Raw genomic sequence first — 20,655 nt, forward strand, 5'->3', positions numbered from 1 at the left:
CTTAGAAGCATTAAGAGGCTCATAAATATGCCCTTTGAAAGCAAAAACTACAATAAACCGTGAAGAAGAAGATTTAGTAGATCTAAAAAACCTTTTTTTCATGGTAATTAATGAGAAAAAAAAGCCTGGTTGAAGCATTTATAATGTAATCTGCTTTAGGAAGATTGTGACTCATCAATGCGTATCTATAGCAGGCATTTAAAAGTTTATTCTAAAACACCTGTAGGTAGAAATCAGTCCCATTTCTACTGGTTATTTAGGGCAGAAGAATATCTCTTTTTTACATTCCAAGGCAGCAAAAATGATGTTACACAGTAGAGGAAAAAAAAATCATTTACTTGTGATGAAACCAGCTAAAACCTGCAAATACTGTTCTATAAAACAGTTATCAGTGATACTGATCTGTAATTCTCTGATTGGAGTATATACACCAAACATAATTCAACTGTACCAGGAAGGGCAGGTTAACTTCTCAATATCTACTCTTCAGAAGAAGAGTTTAATAGCTCTACCCACAACCAGCAAGAACTGCCAGAGAAAAGCGACAAAGCTATAAAATCTGAGGGACTGGCTTCCGAACTATTGGATATTGGATAAAGATGTGGCCTGCAAGCATCAATCTCAGCTCTGGGACTTTCTACAGAAGATACAAACTTTAAGTGCCTGGGAAATTTTCATCTGTGGCGAACAGATTGGTTTTTTCAGAGAAGCTTTTACACGATTAGTTTCTTAGAAAAAAAGCCTAGGTCTTCCAATTTACAAAGAGCAAGTCTGTGTGAACTTAAACCCTTTATGAGATTGATCTGGTACAGAGGGGTGCTGAATCATACTTAATCTTGGTTTGATTCTTCGGCTGTCACAATTATCATCCTGATCATTGCTGCGGAAAAATACACGGCTTAAAGTCATCACGGAACAGAGCAGCTCAACCCAACAGTGCAGCTTCTTTAATGCCAGAGGCCAGTGGAAAGCAGCCACCACCTCCACCTGCAGCCCAGTTCTGAGGATCCGCTCCCAAGAGTAATTGCTGAAAAAGCAGACCAAGCAAACAAAGACGTGCACGCTTCAGCCAGAGCAACAGTGGAGGAGGCGACGCACGAGAAGCTGGCAACAGGGTGTTTGCAGTGCTCCTTTGCTGCTGCACATTTAGTCATACCATACCTTCTACAAGTAAAGTCAGGACCCATGGCAATGTACTGTACGCCTGAGGGACACCAGCTCAAACTAGGAACAGCAAAAGAGGCAAAGAAAGGAAAAGGGCAGTGATTATCGGATTGTTATGGAACATGGGGAACGTTAAAAGACTCTCACATATCTTACAAAAACCCCCAACAAACTCAGAAATAATGCAGTAGCACATATCTGGTTGCACAAACACATCACAGTGCCTCAAATGCCTGAGGTTACCACTGAACAAGGACAGCCCATGCTTCCCCCAAACCGACCCCATCAGCGAGTATTCAACGTATTGGAAAAAATACTCCTTGTGGGGAGAGAGGTTTTCGGGAAAAACAAGGCTAAAACATACCAAAGCCAATTTGTAAGTAATCACACACAGCCATTGTGTTAGTAATGATTAGTATTTTTCTGGTAACTCTCATCCTCAAATCAGAAAAAGAATCCCTTACAGATATTTAATAGTGTAAGTCCCCTCCACAGAAGTATTAATAACCTCAGGCTATGCTTGGGAAAAATAAGGAGAAAGATACATTCTTAAATGCTACACAGCCAGTCAGTGAAAGAGGCTGGAAGAAAAAAAAAACAGGCTAATCTTACAATTAATTTGGGATTAAACCAAGAGCACTCCTGACCAGAAAACCTTTCATCTCCCATTCCCCAAGAGAGTCCCAAAGTTGCATCATGAAAGACATAAGAAATGCAAATACAGAATGCAAATATTTTGGTTGTTATTTTACACTGCTTTTATTATTTTTTCTCTGTTAGCTCATGGCCCAACTGCAGGTTTTGCAGAAACAGAGAAATCCATCTTCTTGTCAGCTATGAGATTTATATGATCCCTAAATCCTGAAAAAGCTGCTCAGGAAGCATACATTGTCTGAAGGGAGTTTTGCATCAGCACAGGTCCTGCTCCCAGGTCCTGGCGTGCAATCTATGCAAGGAGGGGACATGGACAGAGCATGCTTTGCTCCATGACAGGAGCCTATGAAAAGGGCAGAACAAATCTAAGCATTCCTGGACCAGGAATTGTGAGTGCCAGAAGCCTCTGAGGGCACACATGAAGGTTTAAACCCACTGAATGCATCATGTCCTGCCAAGCCCTCATATTGTTTCCACACACAGTGCAACACTGGAAGCACTCTGGAAGGGTTTGACACTTGGTGTTCAGTGGTGGAGTTCAGATAATTGCTGCCTGTTTTATAAAGGATGTTAGTCAGGTGAGGATACACCCAAAGCTTTGCAGCCAAAAGCCCCAGGTGTGCTTCACCAGTAGCTCTCAGCACAGCACCATAAACATTCCTCATGAAAACATTCCTTCCCATAACATCCCAATATTTCCAAGCACTTCATCATCCTCACCCAACTCAACCACAATGGCAGATGTAAATATTAGTGGGGAATAGCAGGGACTAAATACTTGTGTGAAAGCAGAGGCACCAAGTCCTGGCCACAGGAAATCCATCTCCATCACACACAATCTGCACTCTCAGGCTGGGTTCAGCCTCCCAGTGGGCCAGTCAGACCTGCTCAGGGGCAACTGAGAAAGCATCCCAAGGAAGGTGTCACACATGCTTCCCCTCTCCTTGCTTCCCCAGACCATCTGCTTGTGGCCACAAGAGCACTGAGCTTGGTGGACCCTTTAAGATATGCTTATGTCACCTTGCTTGCCAAAATCACTCCTTTTTGTGTGGTCCCTTTTCAATCGAAGGAGAGAAGATTCTCCTCGCTAAAGAAATCATGCAATGTTTACACTAGACTTTAAAAGATGCCTCTATTCCTGACAATTGCCACGTTATAGTGATGATCCCAAATGCTAAAACTGCAAGGGAGGCAAGTGGAAGAGTAGAGAGAGGGAAGAAGAGGAGCCCTACACATGCAGCAGGAAGCCTGGAAGTGGTGAGATCTCAGGGAAGGAAGGAAGGAGATCTGTTGGCAAAGGCTGTGCAAAGCACTCTTGCAGAATCACAGTCCTACTGGGGAGCCACCCACAGCCTGTTGTCAACACCATAAAATCTTAAAAAGATCAATGCAGAGCTTGCAAAACTCCTTTATAGAAGGCAGTTTGGGGAGGGGGATGAGCTGTTATCTACATCAGCCTTGTGCGAGAGCTTAAACTGCTGGAATCAGATTCAGGCACCTGCTCTGCAAGTGCAGTTAGAGAGGATGATCCCAAAATGGTCTGGAGACCAGAAAAAGTGAGAACGTGTTTATGAAAGGATTATCACGCATTTCAGCTATGACCAAGTATTCTAGACATTTTCTTGATTCCAGGTGTTAGACCAGTGTTTCAGGATATTTTCGCTCTAATACTAACACAGCTCCTACAGAGGAGCCTTAAGAGACCACTGATAAAAAGTTCACTTGCATGAGCTGAGAAGACAGGCATTGCACTGCTTCCTGCTGTGATGCAAATAAAGTGGCTTCTTCGAAGTAAAAAAGCATGTTCTTTCCTGTGCCTTTTTTTAAGTTCTTTTTTTAAGAGTGCTCTCTTGAACTCTACAGTGCTGCTAGGGTTCATTCATGCTGATGCATGGTGAGGCATGGTGATTTTTTTGGTCATAACATCATGGTAACATTCTTTTCACACGTGGGAATGTGGTAATTTGTTTACACCCACATCACCCCATCCCTGTTTCAAGTGAAGTGAAATCCTGAGCTAACCTGGCACAGGAGGGGAGGCACCAGGCTATGGGAGGTGAGACAAGGCTGAACCACTGAAGGGCAGAGGTTAAACTTCTCTCTTTTCTTCAGCCTAAAATGTCTAAGTGTGGACAGTCCACATCTGCTGTGCCAAAAATTAAGTATCCTCTTTCATATACTAATAGCCAATGCAAAGGTTACATGAGTGGAACTGCGGATCTGTGGGATGGATGAGGAACTGAAAGTTTGTTACAGAGAGGAAAAACACATGGAACTAAAGAGAAAAGCACACCTTATTTTCTATTTTTTAGGAAGATGGTTATAAAAACTATCAACATTAAAGCCATTTAATTCAACCAGCTGCAGATCTGAAGGGTGTTCTCCAACTCTGAGATCGTGTCTGACCCATCCCCTCCCCAGCTGCCCATCCTGCAAGTCCTGCCAGGAGTCCCTGATGTGCTTTAAATCCAAATCACACACATGCTCCCAGGTAAATAACTGTTTTAACACAACTCCAAATCTTACACGTGGCAAAGGCCAACAAAATCATATCTGAGATTTCTCTTCATTATTAACATAACATCCTGGAGAAAACAGCTCAGGCATGTGCTCTGTGGGGCACAAAACCTGGCCTGGGTCACACTGGAGAGGGAAAGCAGCCAGGTGGGATGCACAGCTCTAATGCCAACACTTCCAGAGGTACGACAGGTTTACTAACATGACAGTATGGAGTTAGTAGACATTCAAACACAAAACAGTTAGTCACATTAGTTGGCTTTGTACCTTCTCCTATGAATGGGAGGCTTCTTTATACCATCCCCCAGAATTCGCATTGAACTGAAAATGAATCATGGAGAATGGTCAGCAGCTTGAATGAAACAAAAAGAATAACAAATGGCAGCTAAAGGATTAATATCCCCAACACACAGACAGAGGGAATGGACATACAGGGAAAACACAAAATGAAACATGAAAGGAAGTAATGAGTCTCTGTGTTCCTCCTCTCTTTTACAAATAAATCTGGGGTTTGGTTGGGTTTATTTCATACAGAAACAAGACTGCACAGGTATTGACCATGCTGCAACTTTGCTGCTGCCAAAGCCAGGTCAGTTTAAAGTTTAGATAAGGCCAGACTCTTTGACAGAAGCTGTTAGCAATAGTGATTAACACCAGCTCCAGTTTTGCAGTGCTTAATCCATCAGTGAAACACAAGGGTGTTTCTTTCCCCAGCCCGGACATTAAACACACACTGCAGCATTGTTGAAAGACAGGCATTTCAAATCTGCTACAAATGTCAGGAATTAACTGAAGGATGAACATCCTTTTGTGGCAGCCTTGTTGGTTTTCTTTGTATTTTTAATAGCAAAATGTAGACATGAGGATTATCTGTGAAATGCATTTGAGGAAAGAGGGAAAGTGAAGGGGAACTGAGCATCTTTTCACATTTCATTTAAGATTATTACATTTTTTTCCTGATCTTTTCGGTGAACTAACTCTTACACTCAAACCTCTTACAAACAGAAAACATGTAACAGTGGAAAAGATCAAATTTTACAAAAGGCTGATTTTTTTTTCTGTAGGCTTTTTGGTTCCTGTTATCAGCACCTCTATCTAAGCTTGACTTAGCTATCTGTGTCATCAGGGTAGAGACTATTTTTGGTGTGGATGGGGGCTGGACCAGGCTCCAAGTGTTTGCTGGGGCAGGAAGCACCTCTCAGAGCTCAGCTGATGGTGTGCTCTGTCCCCTCATTCCTCTTCCTGCTTGCACAGCCCAGTTCTGATCCTTGGCCTGGTTTTGGTGGCAATTACCCTTTATTTGGTTACTTTTCTCCTCATTTAGTGAGTTCAACCTGCTCACCTACAGAGCAGAGAAGTGCCACAGTGCCCAGAGAAGGGGGGGGGAGCACAAAGGGTGGCAGGTGGTGGGAGCAGCACAGATCCAGCCCATCAGCAGGACAAACCTCAGCCAAGGCTTGTGCTCTGTGTTACTCCACTTCAAAGGTTTGCAAAAGTCAAGCTGCAGTAAGGGCTTTTCCCCTTCAAATGGAAAAGCATCTACTGCATGTGAAATAAAGGAATAAGCAAACACTCTGAATTTAACTGATTTGTGTGAAAGTCACTTATTTGCACTTCACTTCCTCAGTATTTGTTGTTGCTCACTAAGCAACGAGAGCCTCAACATCACAACAGCTATGAAAAGAACAAAGAAAACAACAAAACAACACAGCAAATAATCCAAATTCCTTTCTAACAGAAGCATAAAAACAAACATGAACCTATCAGCACCACAGACCCACCCAGCTTTTCTTTTTTAATTAACCTACTGTGACAGCTATCCGTATGTAGCTGCAGCCGTATATACGAGAACATAGGAGAACAATTACCTTAAAGTTTAAAACAATTACTTTTAAGTTCCTTTAAATTAGATTTTCTTACACTTACAATGAATGTATTTTCCCATCCAGAAACAGCCTCCAAAGTGTGATGCAGGAGAATTTAACCCCATTTGTTCAGTGCTAGCAGTGATTGCCAGCTAGGCAGTTGATTACCCTCAGAAATCCTTATGCATCAGGTCCTACACTTAAAAATAAATCTCCCCAAATGAGTTTATGGACTCATTTTGTCATAACTTTGCAGGTATGCTGACCCTTTTGTTGCTTTTAAAAACTGATGAGCATTACTTATTTAAAAATTACGTGGGGACCAGGAACAAAGCCCAAAAAAGGTGACAGTGTTAAACAACAACAACAACAACAATAAAAATCTTTCACTGTATGTTACTTAGAGGATCCTGAATGGTTTTCAACATTGATTTTAAAACCTGAAGGGTCTACAACATTTCTTTAGTGGTACCCACAGCTGCTGTGTGTAAAGGATTCACACATTCCTGATGGGAGGCTGCTGCCTCTCCCTGGATTATCCAAAGGGGTCAGTAAGCATTTTCAGGAACCCATTGTGAGCGGCCAATTTTAATTTAGTGCCATCCAACCCCACATGGAATGGCTCTGTTTCTGTTAACAGCACAATGTTTGCCATGAGGACACACCAGGCAGCCCAGAGAGTGGCACTGCCCTGCACACCTGGGCCTGCAGCTTCTGTGAGCTGCAGGGAGGATATGGCACCCTGACCCTGCTAAAGCAACTGGCCATTCCTGCTCTGAGAGCATCAAAGCGTGTTAAAAACACTGGCCAAACCTCCACTGGGCTCAGAACACGCAAGGTTTGACCCCAAGCATCCCACAGCCCAAATGCTGAACGGTGCAGGGCATGGCAGGGAACCTCACACCAATTACTACTTCTTGGTGTGCATCTTCCTTTATTCCACCTTCTTCCCCACTGAAACAGGGGAATGAGCAACTTTTCTTCCCACAATCACTTGGCACCAGCATGGACGCTCACACGGCTCGTACACCTCTCTCTCTTGTACCTTCTGAAAGAACAGATGGGAAAACTTCCCCTTTGAATCTTCCTGAACAACACCAGGGACATCTGTGATGGAACTTACTGTCTATGAAAGACCGAGGTGGAAGCAGTTCTGTGAAACAGGCAGGACCCATCTCACCATTATGAAGAGCTTCCACAAAATTTTTTTAAATCCCGGTGCCTGCGTTATCTCTTCATACAATCAGAGCAATAATGGTCATGTTTATTTTGTGGTCAGTGAGATTTAACACTCCAGTAATTCCTTTGTACAGAAGGGGGTGGTGACAGTTCTAATGGAAGACCTGTCTCGAGGTAATTCCATTTACTCTGGAAAGCTCAAGCATACTGTAGCTATTAAGTACTTTAATCCTGAAAGTTAATTTAAGAAAAACCAAACAAACACACATTAGGAGATTGTTTTAACCCCTTCAAGTGAAAAAGAAATAATCAAAAGCAACGTCCTCACTCTTCAATTCTATCATGCCAGGTTTAAAGCTCAGATAAATATGCATGAGTGGGTGCAGAGTAAATCACAGCAGCTCTTCACTCACCTCCTCTGATTGATTTCTGCCTCGTTGGTGGCATTCTTCCCCGGCCCCCAGCTGTGCCGACGGAAAGGGGACAGCGGCCGCATGGAGTTGCGTAAGACGGAGGAAGGAGTGGGCACGTCCGTGATGCTGTCCAGCTCCTCTTCCTTCTCTCCTCCCTCTGAGGACACCATGTTGGTGCAGCTGCCATCCAGGCTGTGCCTGTCCTTGGGCTGGGCAAAGCTCCCCGTGGGTGGGAAGGGAAGGGACGTGTCGCTGCCCAGGGATGAGTTCCTCTCCAGGGACATGGTGTCATCGGCAGAGGAGCTGGAGCTGGTGACATCGCATGCAGACTGCTCCTCTTCGGGCTGCTGTGGGTAAGGAAAATTATAAATAAGTTAAAGTAGAATCATAGAGTGGTTTGGGTTGGAAGGGACCTCTAAAGATCAGCTAGTCCAACACCCTTGCAATGGGCAGGGACATTCTTCACTAGATCAGGTTGCTCCAAGTCCCATCCAACCTGGACCCGAACACTTCCATTGAAGTGAATACATTTAACATTTTAAATAAATGCAAATATTTTGCATTTCACATGAGCTGAGAGATTTCTTAGTCGATGGCATAAGGCAAATTAACCATCATAGAACTGAGACTTTTTGCTCTGTGCAAGGTAATCTCTTCCACCCCACAAGTCCCTGGCTGCCATTACCTGGGCTCACAGTTCAGGTTCTCTGCCTGCCTTCCTCTCCCCAGTTCTATATTTCATCCTGCACAGCAAACCCCGTTCCTCTCACCATTTCTGGCTAAACCTGTTATCAATCAAGGTGCCATAAAACTGCCAAAGGTTTACTGAGAGCAAGTAATGGGGAAGAGGGTTATCACAACTCCTGATGATAAACTCCAGCCTCTCCTGTGGGACTGGGATGGGCTTGTAGAGCTCAAGGGCAATGCACTGTTCCACTGCATCATGCAACACAAAAGGGAGAATTACTCAGTAGCACAAAACAGACAGAAAAAAATAAAAGCTTAATTCCCCATCCCCCACTACTTTCCATTAAGCAGAAAGTTAATACCAGGGTTTGCAGCATCTTTCAAATCCAACTGTCATCGAAAAATATTGTTCTACAGGATCAGCTGCTCTGTATTACAGATTTTGAGTCATACTGTAATTTTTGGGTTTAGTTTGTTCCAAAAGCAGTATGTAGAAGCCAAGCTGGCTCTCTCTGGCCAAAGGCCACATGCTGACCATACAACCCCAGAAGAGCCCGTGCATATTCCATGTTCCCTGTGGCCACCATAAAAAACACAAGCATCTCTCTGACATCGCCTCCAGTCTGAAACGGTGTTTGCCCCGAGGGACTGACATGGGAAGTTTCAATTTATCCTCCTGCAGAGCCCTGTGCTGTATCATTTAAATTAATACCAGGCAGAGTGCTCTGTCAGGCCATACACAACAGACCATTCAGCAAAGCCCCAGAGGTTAATTGTCCTCACACAGTGGGCTCAGGGGGCTGGGCAGGAATTGAGTGCTCGAGGGGCTGCAGGCTGTCAGCAAGCATTTGGCAGAAGACAACTGGCTACAAAATCCTGTTCTTGGAATGGAAAGATGGGCATCAGACCCCATGGAGGGAAGGATGAGCGGGAGCAGTGTTAAACAGTCCAGAGAATTCTGGTTTTCTGTGCTTTATTTGATGGGCACACACTATAAGCAATAAGCTTTTTCTTTAACTGAAAAAAAGGAACTGAGATATTAAAAAATCTTCTAATCAAATATTTCCCGATCCAGAGAAAAGCCCTGTTTCAAGCTTAGCTATTTTTTATTCTTAGTTCAGTTCAACAGGTACACAATAATGTTCCTAAGATGATTTAACTAAATGCTGTCACACCACTTCCCTTCTCACATCCATCAAAGGGAAAAAAAAGACAGCATCCACAGCACAACACCAAAGTATAAGAACCTTTTAAACACAAAGTAGTAAAAAACACACTAAAAATACATCCCTCCAAAAACATTCACGTCACATTAAGGTATTTCAAATATTAATGGTGAATTTTGGAAAATGTGTTCTGTAAACTAGTCAACTATTGGATTTGATACATTTGAATAGGAAGTTGAGGTTTAAAGAAAAGAGAACTGAAATGGAAGCCCTGTAAAGTTTTTTGATGATCAGCATTATTCAAGATAATCTGATATTTGTGTGAGTCATGATGAGAGCTTACTGAATTGCTTAAACACAGACAAATCAAGTAGTCATTATGTGGATAATACTCCTACAGTGGAGGAAACAGGACAGGAAAATACTGTCAGACATTAGATCAGGCTGGATGGGGCTTTGGAGCAACCTGGTCTAGTGGGAAGGTGTCCCTGCCCATGGCAGGGGTTTGGAACGAGATGAGCTTTAAGACCCCTTCCAACCCAAACCATTCTGTGATTCTGTGATTGGGGCAGCAGAGCAGGAGAGGAGAGGAGAGGACTGACTTCCCTCCCTTCAGCTGTGCCAAGTACGGGACAGTTTGGAAACTTTCAGTCTGGATGCAAATCTAGAAACAATAGTTCAGAACACCAAATTATACAGGGAGGAATTAGAGTAAGAAGAGGAATTTTTATTTCCCAGATGAGAATACTGCTGCAGTTCGAAAGGCAGAACAAAACCCACTTCCCTAACAAGGGAGATTTACGGCTTTTATCGCAAAATGCAGTTCAAGGAGATGTTTGAAAAAAGGGAAATACATTTGGTCTGCTTTAACTTTTACCTTGAGCATTCGACTGACAACAGAACACAATAAACAATTCCCTTGAACTTGTGGCCCATGCTTATTCTTCTAAAAATATTCTGCCGTCATTGCAATGATTTTTCTTTTTTTTTTGAACTAAAAGAAAACCGTTAATATGGAAGAGGACTCTGTCTGAAAAATGCCAAGTGTGGCTGACAAATCAAAAACATTGATACTGTAGCCACCACTGCAAAAAATTAACTACCTGGCCAAGTAAATATGCATTGCTCTTTAATCCAATTTAAGTAAGGAAACACCACGTTTGCAGAACAGAATGTGTTCTTTTCTTACAGGAAAAAAGAAATATTAAAGAAAACTAATTTTCTTCAAGTTGGGCTTGCTGGATTGCATCTCAGTGAATACAGGCTCTAACTGTGACCATAAACCTCATGGCCAAAAAGAGCCTTTACAGACATTTGGTAATGAGCATTTTCTTTGCCCTCAGTATTTGCTGAGAAGCTTGTAAGAAAAAATAAGAGAAAGTGTAAAAGTGAGTATTCTGAGAAAGGACACATGTAATTCTTCATGAATAGGGATAACAGAAATCACTGGGATGGTGGGGGTATAAGACAACTTATTCAACTAAATCCCTCCACTGTAGGAGGTCTTGATAAGGGGAATTAAAATGTTCTTTCAATCATTTCTATGATGACAACATGCAAAGTGCTGAGACACAAACTTTCTCTGTCCCTTGACCTTCGAAGACATTAAAGGTGTTAAGAGTATTTTTAAAAAGAAGATGAAAAAAATTAAACCTTGAAACTCTGAAGTTTATTTGGAATACCATTCCACTAAAGGAGTCAACACCTTTAGTTGGCTTGATACATAATCCAGCAGAGTAATTTTTTCTTTGGATTTGCCTATGGCTCCAGGTTCCCTAAAATTAACCTCAATAGTGGCCTTCTATTAATTATTTATCATAAATTTTATAATTAGGAGTGGAGGTGAAAGCCTTTCCCTTAAAATTTTTATTCCTTTGGGTTTGTTTTTTTTCCACAGCTGTCGGGGTTTTTTTGTTTGATTTTTTTTTTTTTTTTAAGACATACAACAACTCTGCAAAAATAAATGCAAAACATTTATGTATTTTTGTATTTTCTTTGAGCAAACCAAAACAAAGGCAGAAATTAAACAAAACTCAAGACACTGCATTGCAACCCCTTCCTTTGGCAATGATCTCTGGGTTCCTGACTCCCTCCATCTGAATCATTTCCCAAGAGGCACATTAAAAAGCTTCCCAGCAAGGCTGGACTTCGGTGGCTGGTTAGAAGTTAAGATGAGCAAAGCGTATGGGCTCCACCCCAGGATGTTGCCAGATGATTGTGAGAAATGACCTTATGCAGCATTAATCATTCAAGGAGGAGGATGCTGCAAAGCCTGCCCAGATGGCTGTCTGGGACAGAGAGGGAAAAGCAGGATGATGAGGACATGGGAATGAAGTGCTGATGCACAAAAAAAAAAAACCAAAAAAACCCAAACCAACAAAAAAAAAGTCCAAAAAACTCAAAACATTTTGTTTGCATTTCCAAGCCATAGACTTGGAAGCAACTTCTGCATCTCAGTGACAGCCTCTAAAGTCTGGAAAAAAGGGCAGGTTTTAGTGCTAAAGCTCCCTGAACCCAGCAGCTCATGTTCCACAGCTCAGCACATGTCCTTCAGAGAGAGAGAAATGAGACAAGCACAGGAGATGGGAAGGAGATGGGAGAGGAGCACGCACCAAACACCAGGGACAGAGTAAGGCACCTGCAGATTTTGTGACCCCACAGACCCCAGTTCTTCATGGTCCTGGGACAGAACTAGGGCTTTCAATCTATGAATTTCAAGTGATGCCTAAGGAAGCAGCCCAAGGACCCTGGACAGACAGCGACTTGTTCTTCTACATTGATTTTAAAGTATTAAGCAGTTAACAAAGAAGGAGTTATTTCTACAATTAAAAAAACCCCACAAAAGCAACTTCAGTAGACCAACGTTCAACTCTTGCTCCACAGAAAGGGGAAACAAGAAAGGAACTAATAATAACAATAATCACCATGACATTGAAAGGTTTGAGATCCTCTTTTTGTTCATAAACGTATTCTGTCTCTTCCCGATTTGCTATGGAAACTGTACTACTTCATAGGTTTATAAATAATCAACTATAGCCAAGACAGGCATTTTAAAATATTTTTTAGAAAAAAGATTACAGCCTAGACTTATTCTGGTGGTCATTAAAAATACCTATAATTTGCACTTCTACCACCTGGACTCAATACCCTAAAATCAAAAAAGATTTAATTTAGGAACAAGCTCACAACACTAAACTAGTGTTTCTGGTCCTTTAGAAAAAACTTTAACTGTAGAAAAAATACTCAGATAAATCCTGAGAGAGGAGACATGGAATCAAATTGGTCAGGAAAACAAAGACCAATAAAGCAACTGAGGCTGAGATTAGCTTTGAATAACTTCTTAAACTCAACTCAGGAACCTTTTGAAGCCATTTGTAGACAAAGTCTGCAACCCACTCCATAATGAGAACAATGCAAAGGCTACTAAATCAAGAAATTTCCTTTCTACAAAGAAAAAAATCCCTGCCTCTGCCCTCTCTCCACAGGCAACTGAAGATCTGCTTTCCCCATCACCTCCTCCCTTCCCTATGGCATCCCTGCTACACTGCACTACCTATTCATCTTTCTTTCTCATATTTGAAGAAGGAAACTTTCCAGATAAGAAACGGTAAAAGCTAAAATTCTGTATAATTTAAAATTTGCTGCGTTCCCACTGCACTGTTCTCCCACATCTTCCCATACAAGCATTAAATCAGGCTCAAACAGCAGCTGGCTGTCGCAATCCGTGTCACTCTACACAAGGAAACTGAAGACAGTCTGCTCTGCCAAACAGCCTTGTACTCTGACAACCCAGGATCCCAGATCCTTTTGACAGCACGATGGGAAAGGGTGAGGCTGGTGAGCTCTGTGCCCTACCACATGCATTAAGGATGACTTTACTGTTCATTTATAGCACATGAGATCACTTAGCCTGGGCTTTGGTGTTTCCCATCCTGCTGGAAAATATTCCCCCCCATCTGATTTGATTTCAGCAAACAGAATTCCGTGTCATTTGATACATTTCTCAGAAAGCCAGTGTGAAAGCTACTCCAAGAGTTAAGGTTTTCAGAGTAGAAGCTGTGCCTGCTCAAATCTGTGAGCTGCAGCTGAACCAAATGTGATTTCATGGATACCAAAGTGATGGCTGCTCTAAAGACGGGTCACATCCCTTTTGATTCTACATCACTACATTCTTTCTGGATGCTTTTTCACCATCTGCTTATGCCAAGAAGAATACAAATTACCAGCAAGACGATTCTTCAAGAGCAAAAACCTAATGACCCCCTGGAATAAATTCACGCTGCTCTGACGTAGATGCAAAAGACTGATGCCAAAGGGAGGCCAACTCTGTCTCTCAGGTCTCTCCCACTCCTCCTCCTCCTCAGCAACACAAAGGGCACAGGGATGACTAAGGTTAGCAATGACTTCTGTTGTTGATTTTAAGCAAATTTGAAAACACTTTCATTCTACTTGCACACAAACAGGCATTAGAGCTATGTCGCCTAGGCAACAAAACTATTCCCTGGAATTGGCCTGAAGTATTCAGAGTGAGTGCTTCCTTCCTATGACACTGAATTTACAGAAAAACACTGGTTCCTCTGAGAATTACAGTACATAAATCTGAAGGTGTCGGCGCAGAGGTCACAGTTTGCTGGAGAAAAGCCCTTTGTTACATGAGTTAAAGATGGATTTTGTATCGTCTGCGCAATCCCTAATGACCTTGCAAGAAAATCCACCTTTTCAACTGTTCCTCTGGTGCCTGATTTACTTTTGGACAGACAAAATTACTTTCATGTTTTTACCATAGGGGGCTGCACAGCTTTTGGAATTCTGCTGCAAGTAAATACATCCCTCATGTTGCTGCATCCAAGGAGGAGACCGGATCCTTCCCATCTATTCCGTTCCAAGAAAATCGCTTCCATGTTTCCAACTCATCAGTGAGACCAAGATGATCTACGTCTGCATATGTGTTTATCAGGGGCTTTTTTAACCATATCCCAACCAGGCTTTCTTACCTTCCCAAAGACAAGGTCTTCCATCCCATCACCAGACAAAGGGAAGAGGTCGGACTCACTCCCAGACTCTCTTTTAAGACCACCCTGTGATGAGGCACAGATGCCACTCAGCCCATCATCCAAGAAGTTCTCACACTCTGCAGGAGCAAAGCACAAAGAGTCACAACCTGAGGCTTTCTGTAGCATCCACACATCCAACTCGCATTCTCTCAGTGAATTCCAGGATTTAAAACACACGGCTTTAGAAATAAAGCTTTATAAATCTGTTCACCTCCAAAAACTGCCTGCAAATTCTCAAGTAATTTATTCCAGAGTTTAAAACTCCTTTTAAAGTGCATCACTGAAGTACATGGTGCAAACTGAAATTCTGCATGAAACAGCTGTAAACACGTGTAGTTTGAGGTACTGATAAATATATTACATATGAGGTATCACATACACTGCATAATGGGATGCTTCCTATCTATTGCAACAACTGCAACATTAGATTAATATTCAATAAATGTAAAAATGTAACTTGTCAATATTAGCTTTCTTCCTCAAAGAATCGATTCCCTCTAAATGCCAAGGTGCTTTTAGTGCATATTTGGACAATTATTTAATTTCTTCTTCTACACTTCTTACTGAAAAAGCACTCGTGTGAATTCTATGACAAGCTTTTCTTAAGATTCAAAAATAAGGTGATTTTTAAAAAACATTCAGCTTTCATAACTCCTGACATTGAAACATAAGCATGTTGCATCTCTTTTCTTCTCAAATGCTTCCAGCTGTTTGTACTGGGTTAATCAAAAGCACAAAACTAGACTGCAGCCCCTGCAAAAGCCCTCTCTTTCCAAAACCTTTAACAGACAAGTATTTGCCTGAGAAATGCCTGCACGTATTTTATTTGTTCATCCTTCAGTCAAAAGTGTTAATGATAATTTTGGCAATAATTGAACACTCGTTTTTCCCAGTTTGAAATGTTTTCTAATTATTAGTATTTAAAAAAAAAAAAAAGAAAGGTGCTATTTTCCAACCTGTTCTAACTAAACAGATCCAAAATGTGCTCAGCTGTCTGGAGAGGAGCCAAGGCAATAAAATACTGGTTCACTCTTAAATTACACCTCACTAACTCCAGCCTTGGTGACATCAAGCTTAAAAATCACTGCAAGGACAACAGGTTTGGGTAGCTTAAGGTCACCTCTTTGCCCTCCCCATCCTTTATCTGTGCCTGACAGCAGCTATGGAACACCGCAGTCACATCCCAACTGATGGGAGTGACTCCACTTCTGGAGAAAATAACATTACTTTGAAAGTGGTGGGGTTGTCCCCATTTAGGGCAGGGGGAGTTGAAGCCAGTCAGAAACCCCATTACCCCATAGAGGAATTTCCACGCTGTGCAGAATTGGAAAAGCACTTATTGAATGCTGCAGCTGCTCCTGTTCCCCTTTCGGTAAACCTGGAAAATCTGAACTGCTTTTCCATCACCGAGGGGGAGACGGGAGGGGAGAGAAGAAGGGGGGGAATAAAGGGAAAGAAGAGACGGAGAGGCTGTGAGGATGCGGGCCAGGTGCCGTTCATCCAGCTGGCAGCCAGCACAGCATGTCCACAGCCCAGACTGAAAAACAAAGGGGCTCCAGCCACGTTCCACTGGAAAATCAGTGGGGACAGCCCAGATGTGCTGAGGGATGGATACCTCACCCTGAGGATAAAGCACGAGAGGCAGCGAAGCCTCCTCGGCAGGAGCCTCCCAGGGGCAGAGGAGATGAAGTGGCGGGGAAGAAGGATAAGGAGCAGGGTGATGGGGAACCCCCCAGACACCTCAGCTCATTTGTCCTGAGAAACTCATTCCCAAACCTTCTCTTCCCTACACTCTTCCTTTATCTTTGGCGGGAGGCATGCATATTTTCCCCATTTTCTCCCTCCCCTTTTCTCAGTTTGCCGGGTTTGTTTTGAACTGCGCAGACATCGCACAAAGCCAGGCTCTGTCTCTCACACCCCGGCAACAGCTCTGTGCACAATGTAAAGGCAAAAAAAAATACAGAGAAGAAAGCCCTAGGAAGAACATTTCCAAGCAATCTCTTCTGTACATTTTCCAGACTCTGGTGTCCTCCACGCCAGGGCTGAGCCCTCCAATTCCATGCTGATAACCACGTATCTGCTACACTCCTCTGGGCACTTAATTTCAAAAGGCTACCTTCTAAAATCTGAGGTCTCTGTCCTTACAAGCCATTTCAGCAGATGAAAAAGGCCTAATTCCTTATCAAGTAGTGTATTTTTAAGTTAGCCACATTATAACAGCCAGTGGTTTTACTGCTGTTAGGTGCTGCCAGATTTTTCTTGCCCTCTCTACACTGCCCAGCACCACAGAGCAGCAGGAGGATGCCTGTGCAGTAACAATATTATTTTTAGAAAGGCCAGAACCTGCATAACCTGAGATCCTTCTGCTGCTTCAGTCCATCTGGAGAGCACATTTACTTAAAAACCTGTCTCTTTATGCATGTGTTAAAGACACGTATTACTATAATTATTAATATAAATTCGTATATATAGCTACCTAATTATGTAATTGATATTATATTCCTATAGTGTAATATTGCATTAGATAATTAATAGGTGTGCAACTGAGAGTGATCCATAAGAATATGTGATTATAGATCTGGCAAGTCAAATGAGTGCACGTAATTTTGCAGACAAATGGGTTGCAGTAACTCTTGCCTGAAGCATAAAAGGCAAGGGTTTCACAGATACAATTAGTAAGCAAGAGACATGGCAAAACCACAGGTTCTCCTGTAAAAACACACTGGAAACAGTTATTTACTGATCACAACTCTTCTAAACACAGCAATTTTTATTATTTTTTTTAATAAAAAAGCACTTATTTAACTTTGATGTGAGCTAGAACTTCTGTTTAGGATAAACCCGTCAGGTCACTAATTCACACTATCCCTTCTTCACCTACACTCTGAAAGAGTTTAAATTTCACACTGATGCTCAGTCATTTTCTTTGTGAAGTCTCACATAAATTGAAGGAGATTTGGGTGAGACCACTGCTCATAAGGACAGCAGGGCAAGTAGCCTCCTCTCCATGAGCAGCCTAAGCAAAGTCCCTATTCAGGGCCCTGATAAATTACTCTATTTGTTTCGAACATGCATAATCCAGTAAAAGGAAATGCTTTTTTTCTTATCTTGGACACCAACCCTTCTCTGAAGCTTGCCCAGACTGGATTTTCTATCCCAGTGGAAGAGCCAGAAAGCACCAGCCAGCACACAGGGCTGGGAGCTTGGCACGGCCGGTGGGCAGGGTGTGGGAACGATGGCTCTGAACAGCCTTCCTGCTTCCTGAAGCCTGCAATCATGGCAACTTTGGGGTGGGGGGGGGGGGAATCCCAAGCCACTGATTTGGGTCTAAATATGGATTTAGGAGTTCAAATTTCTGGCTTTTTTTCTTTTCTCATATCCATTTAGCTAGAAGACTACCCCCCGCCCCTGCCTTTTAAGTTTATTTAGATTAAAAAAAGGGGAGGGGGAAATCAAAATACTGAAGCACTTCAAATGCAGAGTTATTTGAGACACTGACACACCACACAGCTCCCTGCTAGTCAAGTGCTGCAGCCATGTGCTAACAATGACTCACAGCACAGTCATTACACGGTTTCTTTAATTTATGTGTTTTCCCCATCCAGGCCAGGATGTCAAAAATAGGGAGAAAAGGAAGGATAGAAAAAGTGAGGAGGATGGCTGCTGGTCTGGAGCTGCCCTCAGCACAAGGCTCACCTGGAGACTCCCGCGTGCGCTTGTGCTCCAGCAGGGAGGGGTCGGGACACGGCTCCAGCGGACACCAGCTCTCACGGTTTATCTGGAAAACACATCACAGCACATCAAAGAGAGGCCACTCTCACCAGCACCCCTGCTAGTCTCTTCTCCGATGTCCCTCTGCATCAACCAGCAGATACAGAGTTATGGCTTAATTTTTTCCCAATAATAAAAATGTCAAAAGTTACATATGATTTTTTTTCTTTTGCATCACTAAACAAACCATTAATATATGGCAAAAACCTTTATTTCTCCGTGGAAAGTTTGATTTGAAGGTGGCTCCCACTCAAGGAAGGATATCAGAGGGAGGATGAGTCAGTGTTTAAGCGACTAATTGAGGACTGGATAACCTTGGCTTCAAGTCCCATCTCCACTTGTAGCGGGACTGCAGGAAAATACTCTTTTGCTTTATGCCTCAGTTCACTACCTACAGAATAGAAGTTTCTTACCACCCATATTGCTGTACAGATAATTAGCTCAGAGACAGCAAAGTGTTCTGATGATGTGGAATCGAGGGCTTGAGAAGTGCCCAGGTCATGGTGAGAACCGGAAGCACTTTGGGCTTGCATTAACTGAAATGATGATGACAGAAACGCCCATTTTAACACTAAGACACATCACATGGTTTATTTCAACATCAGCCCTTATCACCTCACCCTGTCCTTCACCCTTTCCATGACTCAAAGTCTTTCAGCAAGGATGACTGATCTGTTCTCAGACTCCTCCTCCTTCTGCCTGTGCTTTCATCTTCCTCACTCGGGTTGTGTTGTCCAACATTTTGACTCTGAAGTCTGCTGGACTATGCACAACCCTTGGCTCATCCAACATTCACTTCCCATCACTTCTGTCAGCAGCAGGCAGACGCTGGAAGCCCCTTTACTCTCTCTGCCATTTCTTTGAGCCAAATGCCTTTAGTTACTGCCAAATGCATGCAAATCTCACCTGTTCCACACCACAAAACCCAGAAGTTATTTCCCCTCCTGACATGCCTCAACATACAAGATATCACATGTTAAGTTGTAGCTAAAAGAAAGCTACTGCAGTGGATGACTTTGTCTGATTTTATATGTAAAGTATTTCTCCTATCCTCTCTCTCTGGCCTTCCTTTTATTTTCTGAAATAATTTCCTTTCCTCTCCTTCAAACAGCGAATTTTTACTATTCACTTTTTGCCTCTGACCCATGTTCAAATCTCCTCCATGATCCTACTCTATTTTTGCAGTCCTTGCTGGATTCTCATCCCCTCATTGTTCTCCTTTCTCCTATGTTAAGAAATGCACTGGGGGTTTGCCTTATTATTTATTTTTTAAAAATAAATTAAACCCAAGCCTCTCCTACCCTTGACCTGACGTGCTGCTTTGACTAATGACCCACGTCCTTGTTTCCTCTCTCACTGAGATCATGGAATGTGTTACTGCAGTCCTTGGCTGGCTCCTCCCCACTCTGGCTTCGTCCCCTGCCTGTCATCCGAGGGGCTTCTGCCAGCACCTCCACTCACCTCCCGCTCTCCACATCACAGAGGCAATGCTTCACTCCTCCAGACCTGGCAGCTACTTGCTACAGCACATTTTTCTTCCTCAGGTTTTGTCCTCTTCCATACTTGTGTGATGACAAAATGGGGTTGGGAGGGCCTCTGACAGGTCAGCTAGTCCCTGCCTGCTGTGCCAAGTTAGGCTCAATTACCATCTGAGAGGTCCTGACCCAACGTGCCCTCAAAATCCTCCAGTGGAGAGGATGCCATGACCTTCCCCAGCCAGCAGCTCTTGCTGACAGAGACAGGGAAGGAACAGAGAAGTTCTGAGAGAGGGAAAAATGAGCAGGAGTCTCCCAGGAGAGGAGAAGGAGACACTGAGCTCTACCAGAGCCAGGTCAGTGCACATCCCACCTGGAAATCCCTTCCACCTCCATGGAATTTTGCAGGCTATTTTTCTTAGGGATGATGTACACTTTGTAGTACTTACTCCCTGACTCTGCTGATACATCTGCACTACACAGATATTCACCCAGGACCCCATCACACCCATCTGTGTACACACATCTAAGATCCCCGTGTTCCCTGCACCTCTGCTCCACACACACCTGTGTATCCATTTTCTCCCTTTTACATACAGTACCTCTGTATTAAATGAGAGGTGGCAAGGGAAAGAGAAGCAGTCTTCAGTCTGAGAAAGGCTTTGTAAGGAAAACTTCAAAACAGTGGTTTTTTTTCTTTCCAAAGTGAA

At 42.9% G+C, this 20,655-nt stretch overlaps 1 protein-coding gene across 9 annotated transcripts in view; it reads right to left on the reverse strand.

Moving 5' to 3' along the window:
- The window catches only part of AKAP13 (A-kinase anchoring protein 13), a 205,971-nt gene that overhangs the window by 44,169 nt on the left and 141,147 nt on the right, over positions 1–20,655 (reverse strand). For 5 of the 9 annotated variants that reach the window (XM_032122282.1, XM_032122280.1, XM_032122287.1 and 2 more), the window contains 5 exons: positions 18,396–18,477; positions 14,640–14,776; positions 7,793–8,139; positions 4,603–4,656; positions 1,162–1,224 (listed from right to left, as the gene is read on the reverse strand). In XM_032122282.1, coding sequence (XP_031978173.1) covers positions 1,162–1,224; positions 4,603–4,656; positions 7,793–8,139; positions 14,640–14,776; positions 18,396–18,477 — 683 coding nt within the window. The remainder of the gene's footprint in view (positions 1–1,161; positions 1,225–4,602; positions 4,657–7,792; positions 8,140–14,639; positions 14,777–18,395; positions 18,478–20,655) is intronic. The other 4 variants (XM_032122281.1, XM_032122283.1, XM_032122284.1 and 1 more) reach the window with 4 other exon arrangements.

This window comes from Corvus moneduloides, chromosome 13 (genome assembly GCF_009650955.1).
Source record: "Corvus moneduloides isolate bCorMon1 chromosome 13, bCorMon1.pri, whole genome shotgun sequence".
Classification (NCBI taxonomy): domain Eukaryota; kingdom Metazoa; phylum Chordata; class Aves; order Passeriformes; family Corvidae; genus Corvus; species Corvus moneduloides.